This window comes from Euleptes europaea, chromosome 1, assembly GCF_029931775.1.
Source record: "Euleptes europaea isolate rEulEur1 chromosome 1, rEulEur1.hap1, whole genome shotgun sequence".
Lineage (NCBI taxonomy): Eukaryota > Metazoa > Chordata > Lepidosauria > Squamata > Sphaerodactylidae > Euleptes > Euleptes europaea.
This window is the reverse complement of record NC_079312.1, coordinates 138,136,248-138,160,457: the sequence shown is the minus strand read 5'-3', so window position 1 is coordinate 138,160,457 and position 24,210 is coordinate 138,136,248. Positions and strand designations below refer to the sequence as shown.

General features: G+C 44.5%; 1 protein-coding gene across 1 annotated transcript in view; it reads right to left on the bottom strand.

The window, feature by feature from the left end:
* SDK2 (sidekick cell adhesion molecule 2) overlaps positions 1–24,210 on the bottom strand; it is a 408,808-nt gene that overhangs the window by 23,996 nt on the left and 360,602 nt on the right. The window contains exons 22-37 of the mRNA XM_056856751.1: positions 22,440–22,561; positions 21,079–21,188; positions 19,210–19,360; positions 18,622–18,859; positions 18,322–18,437; positions 17,279–17,468; positions 15,788–15,886; positions 15,284–15,478; positions 13,519–13,720; positions 13,050–13,153; positions 12,324–12,394; positions 10,199–10,334; positions 9,387–9,443; positions 8,072–8,173; positions 7,647–7,762; positions 836–1,022 (exon numbers count right to left, since the gene is read on the bottom strand). Coding sequence (XP_056712729.1) covers positions 836–1,022; positions 7,647–7,762; positions 8,072–8,173; positions 9,387–9,443; positions 10,199–10,334; positions 12,324–12,394; positions 13,050–13,153; positions 13,519–13,720; positions 15,284–15,478; positions 15,788–15,886; positions 17,279–17,468; positions 18,322–18,437; positions 18,622–18,859; positions 19,210–19,360; positions 21,079–21,188; positions 22,440–22,561 — 2,196 coding nt within the window. The remainder of the gene's footprint in view (positions 1–835; positions 1,023–7,646; positions 7,763–8,071; positions 8,174–9,386; positions 9,444–10,198; positions 10,335–12,323; positions 12,395–13,049; positions 13,154–13,518; positions 13,721–15,283; positions 15,479–15,787; positions 15,887–17,278; positions 17,469–18,321; positions 18,438–18,621; positions 18,860–19,209; positions 19,361–21,078; positions 21,189–22,439; positions 22,562–24,210) is intronic.

Sequence of the window (24,210 nt, the reverse complement as noted above, 5' to 3'; positions counted from 1 at the left end):
AGCAAATGCCTGTTGAGGAAGGAGCACCGAAGCCCATGCTGGGCTTCTGACTACAGAGGCATGTGTGTCTTTTGTCAGGCATGAGATGCAGCTCCAGGTCACTGGTTCAATCACTGTGCTGGATCTCTGCCTGGCAACTTCCTTGGTTAGCAATGCAACCCCCAGCAGCAGAATTCAGCTCAGTAGTCAGGTTCTGCTCAGTTGAATAATCAGGGGCCTGGGGTTGAAGCACAGAGGACCTGGGATTATGGGGCAAACTAGACAAGAGTTACACTGGGGTGATATGGGCTGTGAAGTGGGAGAGGAAGAGGAGGGACTGCACTGACAGTAGAGGGAAGGATATACAGACTACAGTTATTAGGAGATGCCCTACGAGCACCCCTGGCTTTATAGATTTGCTGCTTTTACCAAGATGTACACATTTCACAGTCTCAGAATCAGTATTCAGGGTGCATTCCATAAGCATGTTATTTTGGGACTGGTACCTTCTTTACCTTGTGATTTTCAAGCAGATTGCCTTATTTATTTATTACATTTTATTTATAAAAATAGCCTTTCCCAGTCGTCAAATGGTGGCTCATGTTTTTTGAGGCAGGAATTGGTTGTTTTCATTATACTTTTCCTGTTTTTGTTGAAGTCATGATATGGGGCAAGCATCAAGGCAGCACAGCAATAATAAGACAACAGTAATTGAACACTCCTTGTAATAAGCCATAACCCTCCATGACTTCACAGTTCTGCTACTTGATAATCCCTTGGAAGAATGGAGATCTGAGCTCAGCCCATGTCAAATGTCAGCCCAAGCTGCTGAGGCATCGCTTCCCATGGACCTCACCTGCTTGCTGGGTCCTGCCCTTGATGGGAGCACTGCGCGGCCCATCACCCGCGGCATTGAAGGCCAGGACACTGACCAAGTAGGCCGTGTAGCCAGTCAGATTCTTGAGTTTGACACCATTCTCTGGCAGGAAGAGCGTTTTCACCCGTTCAGTTTCATTCTGCCGCTGAGCCTCCCAAAAATAGATCTGTGGGGTTGGGGAAATGGGGTGAAAGCAGAGGGCATGGTGAGGAAAAGGCAAAAAGAAGAGGGCAGGGGTTGGAATGACAGCACATGTCTCTTTCTCTTTCTCTCTGGGTGCATCATATGATGTCTGCGACAATCTTTCCCTCCAACATGTGAACGTAAGAAAATAAGAAAAGCCATGCTGGATCAGACCAAGGCCCATCAATTCCAGCAGTCTGTTCACACAGTGGCCAACCAGGTGCCTCTAGGAAACCCACAAACAAGATGACTGCAGCAGCATCCTTCCTGTGTTCCACAGTTCCTATTATAGTAGGCATGCTCCTCTCATACTGTAGATAATAGGTATGCATCGTGACTAGTATTCATTTTGACTAGTAGCCATGGATAGCCCTCACCTCCATAAACATATCCATTCCACTCTTAAAGCCTTCCAAGTTGGCAGCCATCACTACATCCTGGGGCAGGGAGTTCCACAATTTAACTATGCGTTCTGTAAAGAAATACTTCCTTTGTTCTGTTTTGAATCTCTTACCCTTCAGCTTCAGCGGATGACCCTGCATTCTAGTATTATGAGACAGGGAGAAGCTCTCTCCATACCATGCATAATTTTATAGACCTCTATCATATCTCCCCTTAACCACCTTCTTTCTAAGCTAAACAGCCCTAAAATTTTCAACCACTCTTCATAGGACAGTTGCTCTAGCCTCCTGATCATTTTGGTTGCTCTTTTCTGCACCTTCTCAAGCTCTGCAAAATCCTTTTTTAGGTGTGGTGACCAGAACTGTACACAGTATTCCCAGTGTGGTCTCACTGTTTACTGTTTTCCAAATTAATATCTTCCATCCCTGGGATTCTAGTTTTGCTAGGGTTACTGTCTATATATGACACTTTCCCCATTATTCACAGTCCTTATATCTGGATCCTTCAGCATCCTGACTCACAACGCTGCTGGTGACTCTTAAGCAGAGAGGAGTGATGTGAACAGTCCTGATAAGCTAATAAATTGGGCTTGCCTGATTAGCCAATTGAGGTATCTTATTTGTTCCATCTTTTATCTGATTAATTAAACCATGGTTTAAATTTAACTAAGCTTTGATAGTAACATAATCCGAATAAAAGTTCCCTTTTTTGACACCGAAGGAAATATAAGATGTAATAAGCAATAACCATTTTTAATAGTTTATGTAAGCTCTTGGATTTCAGTTCCTCTTGAAATATATCAGGCTGCAAGGTTTACTAAGAACTGAAAGTTATTTGTTGCATTTTAACAATAAAATCAGGATATTTATATTAAGGCTTATCATTGTTTTTGACAGTACAGTAGTATATAGATCTATAACATTATTTTGCATATTTTGTATTTTTGCACATTTAATACATTTTAAAGATACATTTCATGTGCCATGCCCATTGATTAATCTACTGATTCAAGCTTGTAGCTCTAATTAAAAGGCACCATTTGGATCCACCTATGAAAAACCAAATTTGGAATATTGGTGAGACTTTTCTTTCTCTCCCTGCTGTGATTATTTAGATTGCAGCACATACCCAAAGGAACCCTTGCAAAACCGTATTCCACCTGACCATTGTCTGGTCCAGTTCAGAGAAGCTTCATGTTCTTCTGTGCAAGAAGCAGGTTAAGGATGGTTAAGTAGTCCATATCGCCCTGAGGCCCACAATCCCTGATAAAATCAAACCGCGTTTTCTAAATACACAAAGAATGACCTGACATAGCAAGCATAATTTCTCTCTTACTTCTCCTTCAAGGCTCCCATGTGCCCACACAAATTCCAAATTCCACAGGGTTGCCAACTCCAGGTTGGGAATTTTTTGGAGATTGTGGGGTGGAGGCAGGGGAGGGCAGGGAGGGATCTCAGCAGGGTATAATGCCATACAGTCCATCTTCCAGAGTAGCCATTTTCTCCAAGGGAGCTGATCTCTGTGGTCTGGAGATCAGTAGTAATTTTAGGAGATCTCCAGCCCCCCTCCAAGGTTGGCAACCCTAAGTCAGCATAAGCTTCAGTTTCTCTGATCAATAAAAGAAAGAATGCTTGCTGTAAAAGCAATGGTAATACTTTATCGCCATACTTATTTTGGTCAATTCTGTTATATGCTGGCATATTACTTTTACACTGCATTGATTGGGTTTCAAAATCTAGTTTGGACTCCAGCTGGTAGAGAATACTGCAGCTCAATTACTGCCAGGAACTAGGCAGAGTATTCATATCATACCTGTCCTGCAGTCGCTCCATTGGTTACTTATTAATTTCCAGGTTCAGTTCAAGGTGCTGTTTATTATCTACAAGGTTCTTTGCTGAGATGAGCTGAGCAAAGCCTTCTGCAAAGGGTAAGAACAACAACTGCATAGCTTGCCTGGTGAGGTTTCTTGCCCCAATATGCATCACTTTACACTTGCTCACATTGAATCTCATTTGCCATTTTAATGCCCATTCTTCCAGTATGTAGAGACCCTTTTGGAGCTCTTCACAGTCCGATTTTGTTTTATCCACCCTAAATAATTTGGTGTCATCTGCAAACTTGGCTACTTCGCTGTTCAACCCCAACTCCAGGTCATTGATGAACAGGTTGAAAAGCTGTCCCAACACAGATCCCTAAGGGACCCCACTGCTTACATCCCTCCATTGTGAGAACTGACCATTGATTCCTACTCTCTGCTTCCTATTTTTCAGCCAGCTCTCAATCCATAAGAGGACTTGTCCTCTTATCCCATGACTATGAAGTTTGCTTAGCAGTATTTGGTGGGGGACTTTGTCAAAAGCCTTTTGGAAATCCAAATACACAGTGTCCACAGGCTCATTCCTGTCCACATGCTTACTGACACTTTCAAAAAACTTTAATAGGTTAGTGAGACATGACCTACATTTACAGAAGCCATGTTGGGTTTTGCTCAGCAGGCCTTGCCCTTCTATATGCTTGACAATTCTATCTTTAATAATGCTTTCCATCAATTTACCTTGAACAGACGTTTAGCTAACTGGCCTGTAATTTCCTGGGTCCCCCCTGGAACCTTTTTTTAAATAGATGGGTGTTACATTGGCCATTCTCCAGTCCTCTGGTACAGAGGCTGATCGAAGGGACATGTTACCAAACTTTGTTAGGAGTTCAGTAATTTCCCATTTGAGTTCTTGAAGAACTCTAGGATGAATACCATCTGGTCCCTGTGACTTGCTAGTTTGCAGTTTGTCTAGACCAGGGGTGTCAAACATAAGGCCCGTGGGCCGGATCTGGCCCCCGAAGCAATGTTTACCGTCCCCCCCAAGCCTGCCACTGCACCCCCCCCACTCCTCCTCATTCTAACCTCAGCTCCGGGAGCCCCGGGAGACTCGCGTTGCTCCTGCCTGCCTTCTCTTCCCACTGTGAAATGGCCCGCAAGGCCAACTGACTTCCTTCCACCACCCCTTGCTGACTTCCCCCAGATGGGGCAGCAAATTCGGGGAGAGCGCAGGCAACTAGTGCTGGCTGCAGCAAGAGAGAGGCTCCTATTTGCCTTCTCTTCCTACTCTGAAACGGCCCGCGAGGGATACTCCAAAGTAAGTAAGGCAAAATGTTTTTTTTTTGGTTGGCCTCTTAATTTTTCTGTTTAGACATGGTGATTTTCATCTCTTCCACATACACCCCCAAGTTAGCCTTTTAAAGTGCATGTGATAAGAATGTGCAAAGGGGTTTGCTCTGGCCCATAAGGATGCCACCTTTGCCCAAAGACTGTGTAATGTTGGATTTCATGTTTCTTTAGTGTTGGTTTTTAACTCTCCCCCCCACCAAAAAAGGTTTGTGTTTTCAAATGCATGGTATGAGTGTGTAAAGGAGTTTCCTGAGACATATAAGGATACTTTCTTGGCCCAAAGTCTGTTTAGTGTTGGTTTTTATCTCTCCCCCCCCAAAAAAAGGTTTGCTTTTTCAAATGCATGTAGTAAAAGTGTGCAAAGGGGTTTGCTGAGACGTATAAGGATGCTTCCTTGGCCCAAAGTCTGTTTAGTCTTGGCCTGTGTGACTTTGCCTGTGTCTTGCATAAAGTCCGTATCTCTGGTACCCGGCATTACATTTTATGGCATTTATTTTTTTGATTGGGTATGGCCTGGCCCGACCAAGTGACATTTCTGTCATATCAGGTTCTCGTGACAAATGAATTTGACACCCCTGGTCTAGACGTTCTAGGACTGCCTGCCTTGTTACCACAATTTGCCCCAGTTCCTCATTCTCCCCTCTCCAATATCTCTGTTCAGGAGAAGGAATCTGCCCTGTATCTTCAACAGTGAAGACAGATGAGAAGAATTCATTTAGTTTCTCAACAATCGCTTTATCCTCCCTTAGTGTTCCTTTACTCCCATTGTCATCTAATGGTCCAACCGCTTCCCTAGCTTAAAGAATTTCTTATTGTTTGTTTCGATGTGTTTAGCGATATTCCCCTCAAAATCTTTTTTTGCATTTCTAATTATCTGCTTGCATTTTCTTTGTGCAAGTTTGTCTTTGCTTTTGTTTGCCTCGTTTGGTCAATCCTTCCAGTCTCTGAAGGAAGACTTTTTTTCCTCTAATTGCTTCCTTCACCTTACCCTTTAGCCATGGTGGTGACCTCTTGGACTGCTCTAATTAAGCTGACATTTTGCATTATAGCTTTGCATCCTGACTCCCTTCTCTGCAACACCTCTCCCACCTTCTGACTGTGATATTAGTGATCTCCATTCCTATTGTATCTGATGAAGGGACCTTTGAGTCTCAAAAGTATACACCCTGGAAATCTTGTTGGTCTCTAAGCTACTACTGGACTCAAATCTTGCTCTTTTACTGCGACCAACACAGTTCCCCACCTAAAATTACTGCCCATGCAACTGTCCATAGGATGCAAGCCTTAATATTCAGGGGAAGGTTTTAGGCAGTTTCTGCTTCATTGTTTATTGTATGTATTATATTGTTTTTAATTGCATTAAAAATGTAACCTGCTTTGAGTCTCAGCAAGAAAGATGGACTAGAAATGAAGTGAGTAAATAAATTTACTCAAAGCGCAATATGTGCTTCTCGCAGTCACAGATACCCATTTCACACCGCATCATTCCTTCTTAGCTGATCTGTGAAGATTTACATTCCTAAAGGATCTCAACTGAACACCTCATGCTTTTCTCCTGAAGAAACTTAATACAGAAAGGAAGTTCTTTCCTCTGTAGCAGCAGGGGAGAATTAGGATATCTTTACTCCTGACCTGGGCAATGCAGCATTAGTCAATCCATCTCCAGGTTTGGCACTTGGGGATGAATTAAGAATTGGGTGCTAAACAGTGATCTTCTGAAGTCACTCTTGGGTGACATCCAAACTTCCACAGAGAAGCTGGACAATCCCCGCCAAGCCATGAAGTCAAGGCGCCGAAGTGACGGCAATAAGCTGGTTCCATGGCAACACTTCCTGGCACCCTGGTTGTTTCTTAGGAAACAGAAGAGTAACTTTCCAAAACTGCACTTCTGCTGGCTTGCAGGGTCATTGATCGGATGTATCAAGCCGAAACAAAGAGTGGCTAAGCTGGGCTTGGCAAGAGACTACTTTCAGCTCCACTGTGCCCTCGCTGGGTGCGCTGCTAACTGCCACAACATGGGGGACAGACTGATGTTGCCTTTTGCAAGGGAATGTTATGGTGGAATGAAATACAGAAGCTGCCTTGAAGTAAAGCATCATATGGTGGAAAACACTGTTTAGCTGCTGAAGCACACAAAAGCAAGCTACTGAAGCCAATCCCAGTTTCCTGGAGCATGCTTAGAATACACATGGCTGGAAAGATGCATGTGCCATGTACATACATTACAGACACACAGGTGTTCATTAAATGTTTTGCATAACTCCTCAAAACGTAGGTCTTGAAGCAGTCCTTTTTTCTTTGTGCCATCAAGTCCCAGCTGACTTACAGCGACCCCGTAGGGTTTTCAAGACAAGAGACGTTGGGAGGTGGTTTGCCATTGCCTGCCTCCGTGTCATGACCCTGGTATTCCTTGGAGGTTTGCCCATCCAAATACTTGCCAGGGCCGACCATGCCTAGCTTCTGAGATCTGATGAAATCAGGCTGGCCTGGGGCTATCCAGGTCAGGGCAAAGTGGTCCTTAGTCCTAAAAAAACAAGCATCCCTGACAGCTCACGATATATCAGTTGGCAGGTTTCTGTTCGAAGCTCAATGCTGCCACTTGCTGGCACAGTGTGGAACTGCATTTTTTGGGAGGAGAAATTGGATTATTTCTTGTTTATTTCTCTCACCAATACACATAGGGCTTCTACAGTAATTGTCCTTAGAAATGAACTGAAACATAATCTCTTCTGGCTTTAAGAAGGGTAGACAGTGGATTCTGAAATGCTGTATGATAGCTGAAACCATCTAGCCCAGCACCATGTGATTCTCCATTGCCGCTCCTAACAGGTCAGTCTGCGTAAATAGTAATATTTTTTAAAAATATTTAGAGAACTTGTATGCTACATCTCCAGAACCTGCTCAATTATATTGCAATATGGTTCTGTGAAGGTGCCAGGAGATGCAGCAGCCTCTATTCTCAGCAAGGCAGATAGTTTCGATCCTTCCATCCAGGATCAGCATTCCTACACAGCCCCAATCATTCTTCCTGTTGTCTGGTACCTTATAGCCTTGGATGTCTCCATTCTGTGCCTCAGGAGGTGGAGGATCCCATGCGATGTCGAGCTGGGTGGCTGTGGCACTCTGAATGACCACATTCTGTGGTGCAGCTGTGGGTACTAAAGGGAACAAAGGGAGGAGTAAGGAGAACGTCCAGGCAATTATACTCTTGAAAGATAACAGAGATGCAAGAACCGGTTTGCTTTGAACCAATTGGCTGTCACAAAACACCCCATAGACCTGCTCCAGGCTTGCTGATCACTGGCGTAAGCCTCCTCTTTATTAGTTGAGGAATGGGACCTGCTTATGGGTAATGTAGCGTCTCTGCTATTTCATCCAATCAAAAGCCTTAGCCTTGGGCATTCAGAGCAGGGAAACCCACAGAGATTTGGGAGAAAGTGATGCCTGGAAGGAGGCGTTTGACCTACCAGCCTCCCCAACAAAGACTTCCTGTGGTGAGCTGGTGGGCCCCTCGCCCACAGCATTGTAGACGCTCATTCGGATCTCATAGCGATGGTGCTTGTTGAGGTCTGCAGAGGCGGTGAGAGGAAGAGAGCAAATGGTTATCATGGAACTAAAAGAGCTCATCTGCTAGCTATGCCACATGCAGTCCCATGTTCTCGTTCTGTGCTGCGTTCATGCCACTAGCCCCGTTTTTGAGAAGAAGAAAGGATGTGATTTGAAATAACCACACAGGCCTTTTGATCTCCGGGTGGCAATCAAGAGCAGGGAGACACACGTCCTGTCCCCCCCACTGGTTCTCCCTTCCCTCCTTTTTCATCTGTCCTTACCTGACTCCCTCACCCCTTTCCCTTCTTCTGCAGCTCCCTTCTTGCCACAGCCCTTTAAAGGCAGGAGATGATGCCAGGATGGGGACAAAGCAATGGAAGCAAACTACTTCATCGCATGGTAAGAATAGTGCATGTTGAAGGTTGACTTTGAAATATGGCTGCCAGGTATCAGTTCTTTAAAAAGCAACTTCAAAACCCTCATGATTGTGAGCAAAAGCTTACCAAGATGAAGGTAGTGTTTGTCCTAAGACTAGGGTTGCCAACCTCCTGATGGTGGCTGGAGATCTCCTGGGATTAAAACTAATCTCCAGGAGATAGAGAAAATGCCTGGAGAAAATGCCACTTTGGAAGGTGGACTCTATGGCATTCTACCCCACTGAAGTCCCGCCCTTCCCCAAACCCTGCCCTCCTCAGGCTCCACCCCCAAAATCTCCAGTATTTCCCATCCCAGAGCTGGCAACCCTCCTTAAGACTGAGGCAGAAAAGGGCTTTAAGTATCCAGGGGAAATATTTCTCATCTTATTCTCCTGACCTGACCCACTGCCCTAAAGTATCCCATAAGGCTCACCCCTCCCCTTGCTATTATTCTCTTATTACCTCCTCTTGTAGTTAACCTAACATGACAAATGCCATCTTGGGAAAAATATGTTACTACTTTGGCACAGGTGTAGTGTGTGTTTGTGATCCACAGTCAAAACGGATTCTGTTAACTGACATAGAACTGTGTTAAGTTTTGCATCCTACAAAATTTTTGCAGAATGTGTCAACTCTGGGCTTTTAACTGGCAGTAAAAGCTACCATCCTTTAACATAGGAGCTGTCACAGACTTGAGAAGCTGAAAGTCTAATCCAGGAAAGAGCCCTTCCCCAACCCCATCCATGAGACTAGATTCTAAGACAGGCCAGCAACACAAGCAGAGAGACAAATGTGCAGAGACCAAGCAGCCACTTACTGTCCAGCTCGTACTGCGTGAGGGAGGCTTCGGTCAGGTTCCGCATGGCGTACATTGCTGTGGGGCGGCAGGCGGTCAGAAGGGAAAACCAGTCAGTGCAGGTTAGCCACATGGAAAGAAACATTTCGACAATGCAAGCGGGATTAAGAGACGTAGGGGAGAAGCAAAACAACTAGGAGAGAAACTCACAGCCACAGCAAAGAACACCGAGGAGTCTCCAAGGAAGCCCTGGGAAAAGGGAACAAATACCCAGGGGGAAAGTAACAACCAGAGCTACCACGCAAGACAAACACAGCTCCCAAAACCAGCAGTGGGCATCACATGGCATGACCTGGACCCAACCGTCACAATGCTCAAGGGCCCTTAGGCTCTGGACCGTGCAGTTCAACAGGAAAAACCCATGAAAGGAAGCCCACCCTGTTCTTAAAGAGATTAAGCTGATAGAATGGAACCCTCTGCCAGCGTACTGAGACCCACTTTTCCCATTACAGTTTGTCCGAGTACTTTGTTACTGCAGTACTTTGTTACTGCAGAACAGTTTGTGAACACTTGCAATACCAAGGGAAGTACTGGACACTTTGCTGTTGTATGAATTGTTGGCAGCTCTGGGTGCATTTGTGTACGTGTATGAAAGTGCTTAGTATCTGGGCTTGTTAATGGAGGATTGTTGCTCAGGATTGATGGCCATAAGGGATCGTTGCTGTAGAATTCCCTGAGAGCACAACAGATTTTTACAGTAAGGTTGCTGTGGGTACTGATTTTTTTTCCCTTCCCCAGTTTCTGGACCCCATGCTACCCACAGGCACACTCACGGGTCAGTTCTGTCCATTTTGCATTGGGATTGCCGATGCTGCGTGCAGTGAAGCCCCGCACCCCTTCGTATGTCAGCTCCCGATAGCGGATGCGGAAACCTAGCAAGATCCCATTGATTTTGTCTTCTGATGGAGCCTATGCAAGGGGAATCAGATCATCAATGAGGGCCTCATATGTGAAATTCCCTCCCTTCCCCACAGCACAACCAACATATGCCACTGTCTTTGATCAAACCAGTTCTGGTGCTGGCTTATAACTGCCTTCTAGCAGTTTCTGAACCCCACTTTCGCAGCCCATTCAACCAATGGAAGGGAGGAGCTGATGGAGACAGGCAAGAGGTGCCTCCAGATTCTTACAAAATCCTTATAGTCTCAACATTGAGCAATGGATAGGTGGGATATAATAGCTGTAATCTTCATTTCAGGCCACTGACCATTATAGAGTCCACCCCCACCCAATACACACCAACTGAGGTTTCTCTCCCTACTCTGCAGGGAAGATCACACACAGGGCCCTTGAGGTTTTTGATGCCTTAGATCAGCGGTTCCCAAACTTTTCCGGCCACCGCCCCCTTGGTTCCACAAAGTCAACCCCACCGCCCCCGACCCTATTCAATATCACAGTAGAAGGGGCCCACCTCTAGCACCCCCTGCTGCCCCCTTGGCCTCTTAGTGCCCCCCTAGGTAATCCCACCGCTCCCCAGGGGGTGATAATCCCCACTTTGGGAACCACTGCCTTAGATTAACTATGACACTGATGTGCACCCCCACACACACATTCAGTATACAGGAAAACAAGAAGTCTAGAATGGATGTTTTACCTTTATTTACTTGGCACTTTACTAATTTAGGTGTTCCTTAAAGCTTGGAACACTTTATGACCACCTAGTTTATTTCTATGGTTAGCTCTGATCACCTCTCTTCTGCAAGCTCATTGGCACGCACACTGTGTTTCAACGCTATAAGTACTCACACCATTGTGACTACACATCCTTTCTTTTTGGCTACTGCCACACTGAACAAACAACATGGGGGCGAGGGCAAATCCTGGGAACTAGGAGTAGATCTGTGTGTACAAACTTGGGCTGTTTCTGCCTGGCTGTTCTGCCCTGCCTTGGCTCCCTGATTGCAGCACCGCTTGTCCTGTTTCCCTGTCTCCCCCACTTTGCTATGATCTTTCCCAAACCTGATTGGGTACGATCTTTTTAGAAAGATAGCTGTCAAAACATCTTTAGCACACATGGTGTGGATGGGAAAAACACAACACATTTTTTCAGCTCCTGCCCACCACAGCACCCTTTTCCTTTCCTCAGTGCATGAGGGAACTGGTACACTGTTGCAATAGATCATTGTAAAGTGATACGGGTTGAACATCCCTTAACCGGACACCCAAAACCTGGAATGACCCACAAACTGGAAGTTTTGAGCCGGCATGCAGGCATTACTCGCAGGCCCTCAGCAGTGAACCAAGCCTTTCTCACCTTTGCTTTCTGATGGCTGAATGTACACAAAATTAAAAATATTGTTTGAAATTACATTCAGGCTATGTGTATAAAGTGTATATAAAACATAGATGAATTTAGTGTTTAGACTTGGGTCCCATCCCCAAGATATCTCATTATATATATGCAAATATTCCAAAATAAGGAAAGATCCGAAACACAGGACACTTCTGGCCCCAAACATTCCAGATATGGGATACTCAGCCTGTAGTGATGTAGCTATTTTCATTTTTTAAAAACTCTGGGAAAACCCTCTGGAGCTGGAGGGTGGCAGCCACTGAGGGCTAACACCAGGAAAGCGAGGGGGAAATTTCTATGTAGATATTCTGTTGATAACTGCAAATGCCTTGGTATTGGCAGCAGCAGCAGCAAGAGCTACATGGAAAATCATGTGAAAGCAGCCTCGGTTAAAGTCTCATTGCTTTTATTAAAATTTGCTTGTCTAAGGCGTATACTCCTGTTGGTCCCCTATTTGTAAGGCGTGATGCAGAACCATTATATAATACAGGAATGTTTCACTGGCCAGAACCTTCTCCAGAAAAGGTGAGGATTCCTTCAATTCCAGCAATCCTAGCCAAAGTGCCAATGGGGGCAGAGGGGTCTAACAGAGATGGAGAGCCTACCTGCCAACGGATCAGCACCGATGTGGTGGTGTGTGGTGTCACAGACATGATAGTGGGAGCTTCCTCTGGGGCTGTAGTGGGGAAAAAAGATTTGTCAAACTCAGGACAATCCAAGCTCTTACCACTGTTCTTACCATTGTTCTTTTTTACATTACATTACCAGGGTTTTCCCTGATATACCCTAATCTCATGTTGAACGTAGGTTAGAGCAGGGTTGGATCCAGTCAGCTTTTTCACTCTTACCTAGTTCTCCATGTTATGACAGTTGCCATCCCATAAAGCAGGTCCCATGATTCCCAACATAACCTTTTTGGTCCTTCCCCCCTTTTTCATCAGCAGAAAAGGTGGTTAGATCCAACCCATGGGTTGTGCAGCCCACATCAACTAAGCTTTAACTGCAGTTCCTACATTTCAGTTTTAATCCAGTGTCACTATAGGAAAAGCAAAACAATGGAAGGTCCTGGCTAAGTGTGAAGGGAGTGACTCTATGGAGGAGCGTCTAGAGGCTAGGGGAGATGCACACTCCTTTCTGTCCTTCCTCTGATTGACCTAAATGCAGGATTGGGTAGCTAAGAGAGGACTGGAAGAAGTGATCGTGCATGTTGCAATAGCTTCAGCTTCTCAGCAGCATTGTTCACAAAACATGACTGTTTCAATTAGAGGAAAGGAGGAAGAGAGATGGATGTCTCCTTCTGAAGCAACCCCACATCCAGAGTGTACACTTACTGGCCTGTAGTGTGGTAAGTGACTCTGACTCTTCACTGTACTCGCTATCGCCAATGTCATTGGTTGCCTTGACCCGGAATTTATAGGTGGTGAAAGGCTTCAGCCTGCAAGGAGAATACATGAAACTTGGCTTGGTCTCGGTTGAACCATCCAGGATGCAACCCTCCTGATACCCTCTGATTCCCAACATTTTCCACCCCAAGGCCAGCAAACTCTTTCTGAGCAATTCAGAAAAGATGGATAGCCCTGATGACAGAGCCAGGAAGCAAAAGTCAGGTTTTATTCATTAATTAGAGGACTACATGATATCTTTCATAGAAGAAGATGAGTGCAGCCCCTTTGGCTAAAACAGCCACTCAAAGCTTGTCCACCCACTGGCAAAACATGGGTGACAGAACAGTTGTCCTAAGCAACGATGCTGTCATTTCTTACTAAAAGCCTCCATCTACTTGATTTGTTGCTGTCTCACCTGTTGACTATGAAGGACGTGCTATTATGGCTGACAGAGGAAGAATGTAGTACCCATTTCCCATTGGGGAGTTCCCGTGTTTGCACAGTATAATAACGGACTGGTGAGAGACCATCACTGCCTGGTTCCCAAGATAACAACACGCTCCTTGCCTTGACATCCTCTTGCAGCACCACTGGCTTGCTTGGAGGTTGCGGACGATCTGGAGGGTGGTGAGAAAGGCACCATTTACTGAAAGTTGGATGCATAGCGTGACAATGAAAATGAATAATGGCAAGGCAAAATCACTAACACGAGTGATGCTACTGTCAACTAGGATGGAGCTTAAGTGGGGCATGGTGAGCTTTGCACAAGGAGAAAACTACCCCATTGTATTCTTTGCAGGTGACACCTTGACACACATATGTACCTTCCCTATCCAATCCAACCACATAAACTTTATAGATCAGAAAAGTTTTCTTCCAGCACAAATTCACTGGTTTCTAAGAATCTCAGTTTTTGATTTTAAAAGGGTGCTTCTGTCTAATGAAAAAGTGAGCTATTTTGAATTTTAATCAGTGGGTGTTACCACATTATGTATTCCCACCGATGTATTAAGAGTTTGAAACTGTTATAAAAAATACTGTTCGCACTTTGCTTGGCCCCTTTAGCTGTGAAGACGTCTTCCAACCATTTTTTAGCCATGGCATCCAAAAACCCTTTTAAAGCGATGTTTTTTATAACATTTTCAAACTCTTAATACATCGCTGGGAATACATAATGCGGTAACCCCCATAGTTAAGTCTCTTCAAAAATATATGTTCTTTATGGCTCGAAAAATAGCTGGACAAAAATGAGGAAACTCAGTCTCAGCCTTCCAGTACTGATTTTGGCTTTAAAAGGTTGTGTGTGTGTGTGTGTGTGGGAAGGGGAGGGCGGGAGGGGAGATGTCTGACTATAAGGCAAAAGATGCATAAAACTGAGTGCCATGACTACTTAGGGGCTAACTGCTTGTTCCTGAGCCCTGCAGCGGCGCCTCCAAGGACGTTTTGCGGCTACTGCAGGATAAAAAAGGGGCATTTTTACAACAAAATTTAAAGGGGCAAAAAAGCCCCATAGGGAAAAGTGATGCTGCACCAATAATAACCTGGCGCAGCACTGCTGAGGCGTAAGGGGGTGTTCCTGGCCTGAAAGGGGTTAGGAGGCTGCCTACCAGCACTCCCCCCCCCAAATGCCCCAGGAAAGCCTCCCAGGATGCCAGCGCAAGAGCTTGCAGCAGTCCTGGGGGGTCAGCGCACAAGCGGCACTATGCCTGTGTCCATGCTGGTTTGCATGGTGCAAGTGGCACGGACGTCGGGGTAGGGGGTTGGTTGCCTCCTAAACCCATTTGGCCCCCAGGCTCAGTAACGAGCTGCAAGGTAGAAGAATTATGAACTTCAGATTGTAATAATGTGTGTATGTGGCGATTAGGGGTGCAGATTATATTTTTTAATGTTCCATCACATTAAAAGAACCTTTCCATCACATTAAAAGAACCTTCTCCCTAAAATGCAGACAAGTTTATAAAATAGCAGGAGTTTCTTTTGTGGTTTAAGATTAAAGATCTTATCCCTCTTAATTGCTGTGGGCAAATGGAAGGGTCTGGAATTGTACTGCTTTTAGCTAGTTCCTGTGTGTAACATGTCAAATGATGCTCAGTCTCACACAAGTTCTACTGAAATGCACAGGCCAGGTTGCACTGCAACGACCTTCCCCAAAGCTCTTTGTTCCTTTCTGACACACTTACCTCTCTTCTCAGTGGTGACAACCAGTGCTTCTGCTGCCTCACCCCAGCCCTTTCGGGTCTGAGCTGTGATACGGAAGAAGTAGGTGGACTCAGGTCTAAGACCAGTAGCTGTAAATTGCCGGGCACTGGGGTTGAGTATTTCCACGCTGGCTGAATTGGCAGTGGTGGTGTTGAGGCGATGGGTAATCTGGTATGCTGCATAGGATTGGAACATATTGTTAGGAAATGCTTGTAGGCAGAGAAACTGTCCCATATTCTTGTGGCAAGCCAAGAGGGGAAATCTATCCCAAAGGAAGTATTTTCTTTAATTCTGCCCTTCATCCAAATAGGCCCAAGCAATGTACATGGGCCTCCTCTTCCTTTATCCTTACAACAATTCTGTGAGTTATGTTAGACTGAGAGTGAGGCCAAAATAGCAGATAGGGAGAGGAAACAGGGTCAGTGGTGTGAGCCACTCTGGCCAACAATCTCTGTGACAAATGTGGGGTAGGGTTACTTGCTTACCCAGAATGATACCATTGGGAGCAGTGGGTGGTTGCCAGATGAGCCGTACAGAAGTGGTTCTCACTTCAGGGAAGAGGATGCCAACTGGAGGCCCAGGCACTGGAAAACAGGAAGACAGAATCAGATGAAGTTATCAAGGAATAGAACTTGGGAAGGGGCATTGGTCAAACTTAGTATCTAAATGTCGGGGGGGGGGGACTTGTGAAACTACACATGGGAATATGAATAGGAACATTTTCAAGAAATAATTTGAAAACTTTTATGGAACATTATAATTTAGAGACAGGCTAGTTGACTCATTGTCTCAGAAAAGAGGTTATAATAGGGACACTAAGAAATAAAAATCTCTGTTTTGTGCACACTCACAAGAATACAGTACACACGCATAGGATAAGGTTTATGTACATGTCTATACAGGAATTGTCAGGCACATATACACAGCAGTACACACAAAAATATACATACACATATTTATAATTTTATTAGAGTGTTTCAGAAAATAATAGCAAATGGATACTGTTGCTGTAGGTTGCTGCTGTGACTTTCCAAAGCACACTCATGCATGTGCACTTGGTTCTATGCAACTCACAAATTCATTCTGATGCTTACACACACACACACACACTGTTATCTTATAGATGAGTGGATGAGTGAGGTATCTGATAATGTGGGGGCATGCAAGCAAACAAAACAGCACTATATTATACACATGGGATTTGCATGTGCAAGCATTTCAGAAGAATGGAAAAAGATACAGCGTTAGAAAATAAAAAGTTCCTTTCAGAAATATTTAAAAAACACATACATTCAAGTACATGGATACCCATTCAAACTAGTGAAAACACACTGACCCAAAACAGGTTAGTTACAGAAGGCTCAAATGTGTACACACACACACACACACAAATATAAAAAAGGAGAGAATTGACTGGTTATGTATGTGCACATGCACACACACTCTTAGAAGCCCTAGACAAAAAGGCAATATCCCTTGCTCTGTGTATTTACTTTAGGATTTGATTTTTTTAAAATGAACCTGAGTTTTTAAGAACAAAAGATCAAGGTTCTAAAGTGAGCTCAGCATATGGGATCACAACCCCATCATAGTATTGGTTAGGGTTGCCAGCTCTGGGTTGGGAAATACCTGGCGATTTTGAGGATGGAGCCTGAGAAGGGTGGAGTTTGGGAAGGGGAGGGACTTAAGTGGGGTATAATGTCATAGAGTCCTTCTTCCAGAATGGCCATTTTCTCCAGCTGAAATGATCTGTGTCACCTGGAGATCAGTTGTAATAGTGGGAGCTCTCCAGCTACCACCTGGAGGCTGGTAACCCTTGTATTGGTTGAGCCAATGCTTGTGTTATATGGCTTAGACTTTGCTTGGTTTGTATTGCCTTACAGATCCTCTAATTCCATTCCAGAACCTTCCTCTTTTCCTGGTTTACCACCCCTTCCTCTCATAACCAACCAAAAGATGGGTTGCTGGATACCTACCATCATCCAATGTGCGCTCAAGGATGGGTGGATTGCTGGGCACACCATCACCAATGCGGGTGAAAGCAAGCACCCGGATCTCGTACAAGACGTACTTGCCCAGGCCTGTGAGCTGGGCACTCCTTGAGGCATTGCCCTCTACCACCTGGAACTGGGGCCTTGTGTCTGAATCCTTCTCTTTATACATGACCTAAAAGAGAAGGGAAAGAAATTATGTAGGTGACAGAAAGAGAGGGAGAGACATAAACAAACAACAGGCCCTAACAGTTCCCTCAGTGCCATTTTGGGGCAGAAACTCATAGGTCAGAAAAGTTGGTAATATGAGGTTCCTGAATGAAAAGGGTAAGAGTAATAAGAATAAAATAATAAGAGAAGGGCAGAAAGCAGGGCATTTGAAAAATACCCCAGGCTTAAGATGAGGAAACAACAAGTGAAACAAGGAAATATATATATTTCCTTGTGTGTGTGTGTGTGTGTGTGTGTGTGTGTGTGTGTGTATATATATATATATATATGTATATATATATATGTATATGTGTATATGTATATGTATATGTGTATGTGTATATGTGTATGTGTATATGTGTATATGTATATATGTATGTATATGTATGTATGTATGTATGTTTATATTTATGTTTATATATGTAATGGAGTTTATCATTAATGAATAAAATAGACTCATGTTTGATAGTGGTATTGGTTTCCATTGATTTAACCTCCAGTGGTTGCTGGAGATCTCCCACTACTACAACTGATCTCCAGGCAACAGAGATCAATTCCCCTGGAGAAAATGGCTGCTTTGGCACTTGGTCTCTATGGCATTGCAGTCCCTCCCCTCTCCAAACCCCACCCCCAAAATCTTAAGGTATTTCCCAACATGGAGCTGGCAACCCTAACTACAGGACTGAGATAGACGCTGGAAGACGATGAAGCTAAGCCTGGAATGAAAGGGCTTCAAGGTTGACGTGAGGAACTTTGGCAAATCTGGTGTAAAAGAGAAGGCAGCCTTTGAGGGAAGAGCTGATGTGTCCAACACCCACCTTATAGCCCAGAACAAGTCCATTTCGGTCAGGCTCAGGTATGTCATTCCACCGTACCAGCATAGATGTGGAGGTGGTAGCCAGGGCTGAGATGTTGGTTGGTCCAGAGGAAGGCACTATGTGCAAAGAGAACGGAAGGACGTCAGCACTTCACCAACCATTTCCTCTGAGGTGGTTCTGTAGCAAGTACCACTTTGGGGGGACCCAAAGAAAAGCCCGGCGCTTTACATTCGAAGTCCCAGGCAGGTAGTTAGGGACTTGCCCGACTGTCTAAAGATGAGGTTGGATTGGGGAGGGTACCTGACTCCCGGGTTCGCCCCACCACGGTCTGACTCCATGGCCCGGGCCCAATGGCATTGAAGGCCTGCACCTGCACACGGTATTCAGTCCATTCTTCCAGGTCTTCAATGGTGAATTCTCGCTCCATGCGGTCATGGATAGTGTGGGCCAGTGTGCGGCCGCGCCCATCTAAGCGTGAGTAGCGCAGACGGTAGCCCACCGATTCGGGGCTGCCGTTGTACCCTGTTTCTGGCAAGGGCTGCAGGAATAAGAGGAACATAATTGCTGGCCTGAAACCTATTACTTTTAAGAATGCTTACGATTAGGCTGTCTTCCCAATCTTACCTATGCCAACTCATGTAGAAGTTATGCACTTTCAAGGGGTTCCCAACACTATGGAACCCGTGACACTCAAGAGGAACTTTAGATTCCTTTCTTATTTGGGTAGACCTCTTTATCCATCCTACATGATGGTGGCATGCCAACAGCGCCAGTGCGGCTGATCTCAACTACGATTAACCTCCACTGCTACTTTATTATTTCCTGGATCCCTCCACCCCCCTGAAACAACCGCCAGATCTATTTTTCTTTTCTTTTGCTCCTGCTCACCATCCATCGGAGCCAAAGGCTGGTTTCACTGGCAGTGCGTAATGTGATATTGGCAGGAGAAACATCAGGTGGAGCCTGCAATGTCTGGATCCTGCGGGAAGGCAGACTAGGTGGGCTGGTGCCTACAATGTTCACTTGTCGCATTCGGAAGCTGGTAGGATGGAGAAAATGGATTAGTTCTCGAAAGGACAGCAAAGTGACAAAGGAAAAGCCTTTAAAATTTCACATTTATATGCCTTGAGAATTCTTCATAATTATGGCTCAACTTCAACATGATGGTAGAGAGAGTTACCTAGAGCACTGGTTATCTCCCTTCCTACAGAAACAAGGGTGGAATTCAGAGAGGGTACAACCTATCTGGTTATTTTAAAGAGTGGAGCCAGCTTACACAATTGTTATTATCTTGGAGGTCTCATTTCACCTTTAATCTGGGTTAGGTAAATAGAAAACAACAGAAATATTTAGATAATTCTGTTTCAGTGTATAATCGTCTGTATGTATGGTTGATTGAGGGTGGTGGCCTCATATCAGCTATAGGGGTCTACTTTCTTCTTGAGCTAAAATACTACCCCATACATGCATGAGAGCAGTCTACTTTCTTACAAAGCCTGGTATGGTCCCCTAGGAGCTCTATGCTCCACTTGTAGTAATCTGCTGGTGGTCCCCAGCCCGAAGAGTGTGCGACTGTCCTCAACTGACTGTCTTCCTGGTGACATCAGGGCTCTGTGGGATCTTAAGGAGTTCTGCCGGGCCTGTAAAATGGAACTATCCCTCCAGGCCTATAATTGACGGCAGCCACAAGTTTATCCATCGTTGTTGGCCTCCCCATCCTTCCCCCTCATTCTTGGCATCTGTGGGGGTTGACCTGCTGAAATCCAGTTACATGATGGCATCCGGGGTTTTTAAGGCCACCTTGTTTACGGTTTATTATATGATGTTTTATCAATGTCTATTGCTGTTTATTGACGTTTTATGGTTTTATGTATTTTAGAGGTTATTACTGAGCCTGGCCTTGCTGGGAATGAGGACGGGCTATAAATTTGAAAAATAAATAAAATAAATAAAGCTAAAGCTGTATGGCCATGGAAGTGTAAGTAAGAACCTAGGTGAGTGGACATAAGCTCAACTACAATCACTTACAGTTTGGGCATTATCAAATTATCGGGACCACACAACGCAGCATACAAACAAGGATAAAAGAACATGAAAGATACTGCAGACCTGGCCAACCTGAGAAATCAGCAGTGGCTGAACATGGACTGACCCAAACTGGACACAGGGTCTTATTCCAAGACACTGAAATACTGGACAATTATACGAACTATTTTGTCAGATTGCACAGAGAAGCCACTGAAATTCATAAACATCAGCACAACTTTAACAGAAGAGAGTTTAAGAATGAATAAGGCTTGACTTCCTGTCCTGAAAACCTCCAGACTAACAAAGACTACAGTCCACAATAGCCATGCAGATTAGCCTTGGATTCCACATGTTAACAGATCACTTCAGGATACAATGGTTCCACATTAACATACCACACCCTCATTAGCACATTATCTTGATACTTACAGGACAATGATTTGCACATTACCTTTAATACTTTGAAGGACAATGACTCAGCTCAAACCCAACCCCCCTTCTGACTATATATTACTCTTCCTACACACTTGACACTGAGAGACACTGTCCTTCAGTGTTACTCCTCTGAAGATGCCTGCCACAGCTGTGGGCGAAACATCAGGAAAGAAAATACCAAGACCACGGTTACACAGCCTGGATAACCTACAAGAACCAATGAACTCTGACCGTGAAAGCCTTCGACAATATTATCAACATTTTTTTACTATTCCATTTCTGGGCAGCACCCACCTGTAGTATGTGTAGGGACTGAGGTTGGGTACCTCCATGGAGCGGGCATCTGGCTCATTAGGCAACTGGTGGATAAGGGTCCACTCCTCGCTTTCACCAATTTGACCAACCTGGAGGCAAGCAAGGCACACAAGCAGAGCTGAAGTAGCATTATTATTGCTCAGGGGGTGGCCTGTTTCCCCTTCCTCCGACATTAAAACAAAAAGCATTACTTAAAAGTGTAGAGCTTGGTATTTGCTTACCTCACAAGTTTAAAAGCAGGAAAATATTTGTCTTTTTTTTTTTAAAGCTAGAAATAAATATTTGGGCAAAAAAGGATTACAGAACTTTATAAGCATTTGTGAGAATAAGCTACCATTGATTTTTATCATTAGTGTTTATTGAATCTGTTGGTTACCTTTCAAAAGGAAAAAAACCTGTTTACACAAGGCAACTCTCAATAATAAAAATATAACAAAATAAACAGAAGATTAGCAAAACACTTCTAATCCGTTATGTCCTTTCATCCTTCCACTACAATCTTAAGAGGCAAAAATATCTAAAGTTTCCAAAGTAAACAAATTAGGTAACATAATTTAGTGAGAACCTTTTCCTCCCTCTCCCATAATAGTATAGCTTGGGTTGACCCAAAGGAATAGATGAACAGTAGGCAAGCAAAAGGAAGTAGTTCATACAATACGTAAGTCAGTAACTTAGGAATTTACTGCTACAAGATATGGTGATTGCCACTAACTCACATATCTTTAAAAGGGGACCTCACAGATTCATGAACTACCAACGGTTATCAACCATGATGGCTAAATAACTTCCATATTCCATTGGGGGCAGGGGTAGCAGGGAAAAGCATGCTCTGCTTGTGGGCTTTCTGAAAGCATTTAGTTGGCCACTGTGTGGAATGGGATGCTACACTGGACCTTTGGCCTGATCCAGTAGTACTCTTTATGTCCTTGTGTATGTGTGTGTAAAGTGCCATCAAGTCGCAGCTGACTTATGGCAACCCCTTTTGGGGTTTTCATGGCAAGAGACTAACAGAGGTGGTTTGCCAGCGCCTTCCTCTGCACAGCAACCCTGGTATTCCTTGGTGGTCTCCCATCCAAATACAAACCAGGGCTGACCCTGCTTAGCTTCTGAGATCTGACGAGATCAGGCTAGCCTGGGCCATCCAGGTCAGTGCCTTTATGTCCTGCATAATGTTAATGTTTTCTGCAATTTCACCTTTAAGTGCATGAAAAAAAAAATTGTGTAATTTATTCTAAATACAAAAATTTGGACTTCAACTTTCAACATTAATATAGCAAAAGCTGTTTTAAGGACAACAAAGGAATATGTCAGCTTCCTGATGAGTCCCACGCATAGGTTACCTGAGCTTCCACTTGCCACCTGGAGATGGATGTCTTGCCGTCATAACCAGGGCGGAACTGAAGTGTGACTGAGCGGGGACCAACGTTAGAGATGCCCAGGTTGGTAGGGGGGCCTGGGAGTTCTGTGGACAAGAAGAAAAAGAAGAGTTGGTTTTTATATGCCAACCTTTTCTACCACTTAAGAATCAAAACGGCTTACAATCACCTTCCCTTCCCCTCCCCACAACAGAAACCCTGTGAGGTAGGTGGGGCTGAGAGAGCTGTGACAAACAGAAAGCAAGGATAGAACTTGGCTGCCTGCAGCCGAAGGATGAGAACCACCACTGGACAGATAACTCTTTCAGGGTGACAGAAAACGTGTATGGAATCTTGAGGAGGGACAAGCAGCTTGCAAGGGGCAATTCAGAGTAAAAAAAAGGAAGCAATATTCCCTATATCCAACTTGGGGATCTTATCCATCTGCTCACTTGGATGTAGCTTTATGTTACACCTCAGAGGCATCTCAGATAACTTAGGACATTTCTGTTTGGTATGACTGTTTTATAGGGTTATTTTAAATTTTGTTTTAAGGTTTTAAAGTTTTTATCTATTTAATTGGGATGTTATACCCCTCTGTAAGGCGCTCAGAGCCCGGCCTTGGCTAGGAAGGGGGGGGGGGTAGAAAGTTGAAATAATAAATAAATAAATAAATAAATAAATAAATAAATAAATAAATAAATAAATAAGGAAAGTTCTTGTAGGTTATCCGGGCTGTGTAACCGTGGTCTTGGAATTTTCTTTCCTGACGTTTCGCCAGCAACTGGTTGCTGGCGAAACGTCAGGAAAGAAAATTCCAAGACCACGGTTACACAGCCCGGATAACCTACAAGAACCAATGAACTCTGACCGTGAAAGCCTTCGACAATAAATAAGGAAAGGGTTGAGTATCCTCTCCCCCCCCCACAATCCCCCCCTCTTCCTCAAGTTGGCATACATTGTTCTATGCTCCTCCATTATATCCTTTTGACAAATCCTGTATGGTAAGCTAGGCTGAGAGAGAAAGAGAGAGAGAGAGTGACTGGCCCAAGGTCATCCAGTGTCATGGACCAGAGTCCCGACTCCTCCTCATGAGGCAAAGTGGCTGAAGATGCAGAGGAAGAGGCAGCTGGGGACCCCTAACACTGCTGTGGAGGGAGGCAACTGAGGCACTGCCAGGAGCCCTGCGTTTGGATTCAGACTTGGGCCCTGAACCCCCAGAGCCTGCTGCTGAACCAGAGGACTCCCCACAGCTGACTCCTCAGGGTCACAACCTCCAGCTGTGTTGCAGTCCTTGCCACTGGAACTGGTTATGGACCCTTTAAATACTGGTAGCCTGCTCTTGGAGGGGAGAGGCCTGAATCTTCCTGACGCACTGTTGGCTCCAGCTGTGGTCCATTATATTTCAATTTATATTAATATTTATTTTTTAAAACTATACACTCATTTGGGAGACTGTGTTTGGGTGAAAAGTTGAGTAAAAATGCAATACAGAAGAATGAAAAAGGAGGTTCTGCCCTCAGGCCTAAAGCCCAAAGAACAGCTAATTATTTAATATAAATAAGTAACTAACCCTGACTCCACCTGACAAGCACACATAAGGAACAGGAACTGAAGGAAAAATGGATTCTCACTGGTCACCATGATGGGTTATTACAGCTGTGTTATAAAAAATGCTGCATCCGTGGTTGCTCCTTAGCCAAAGCAACGGCCTCAAAGAAATGTTTGAAGTGATCCAAATAATAATTAAATTCAA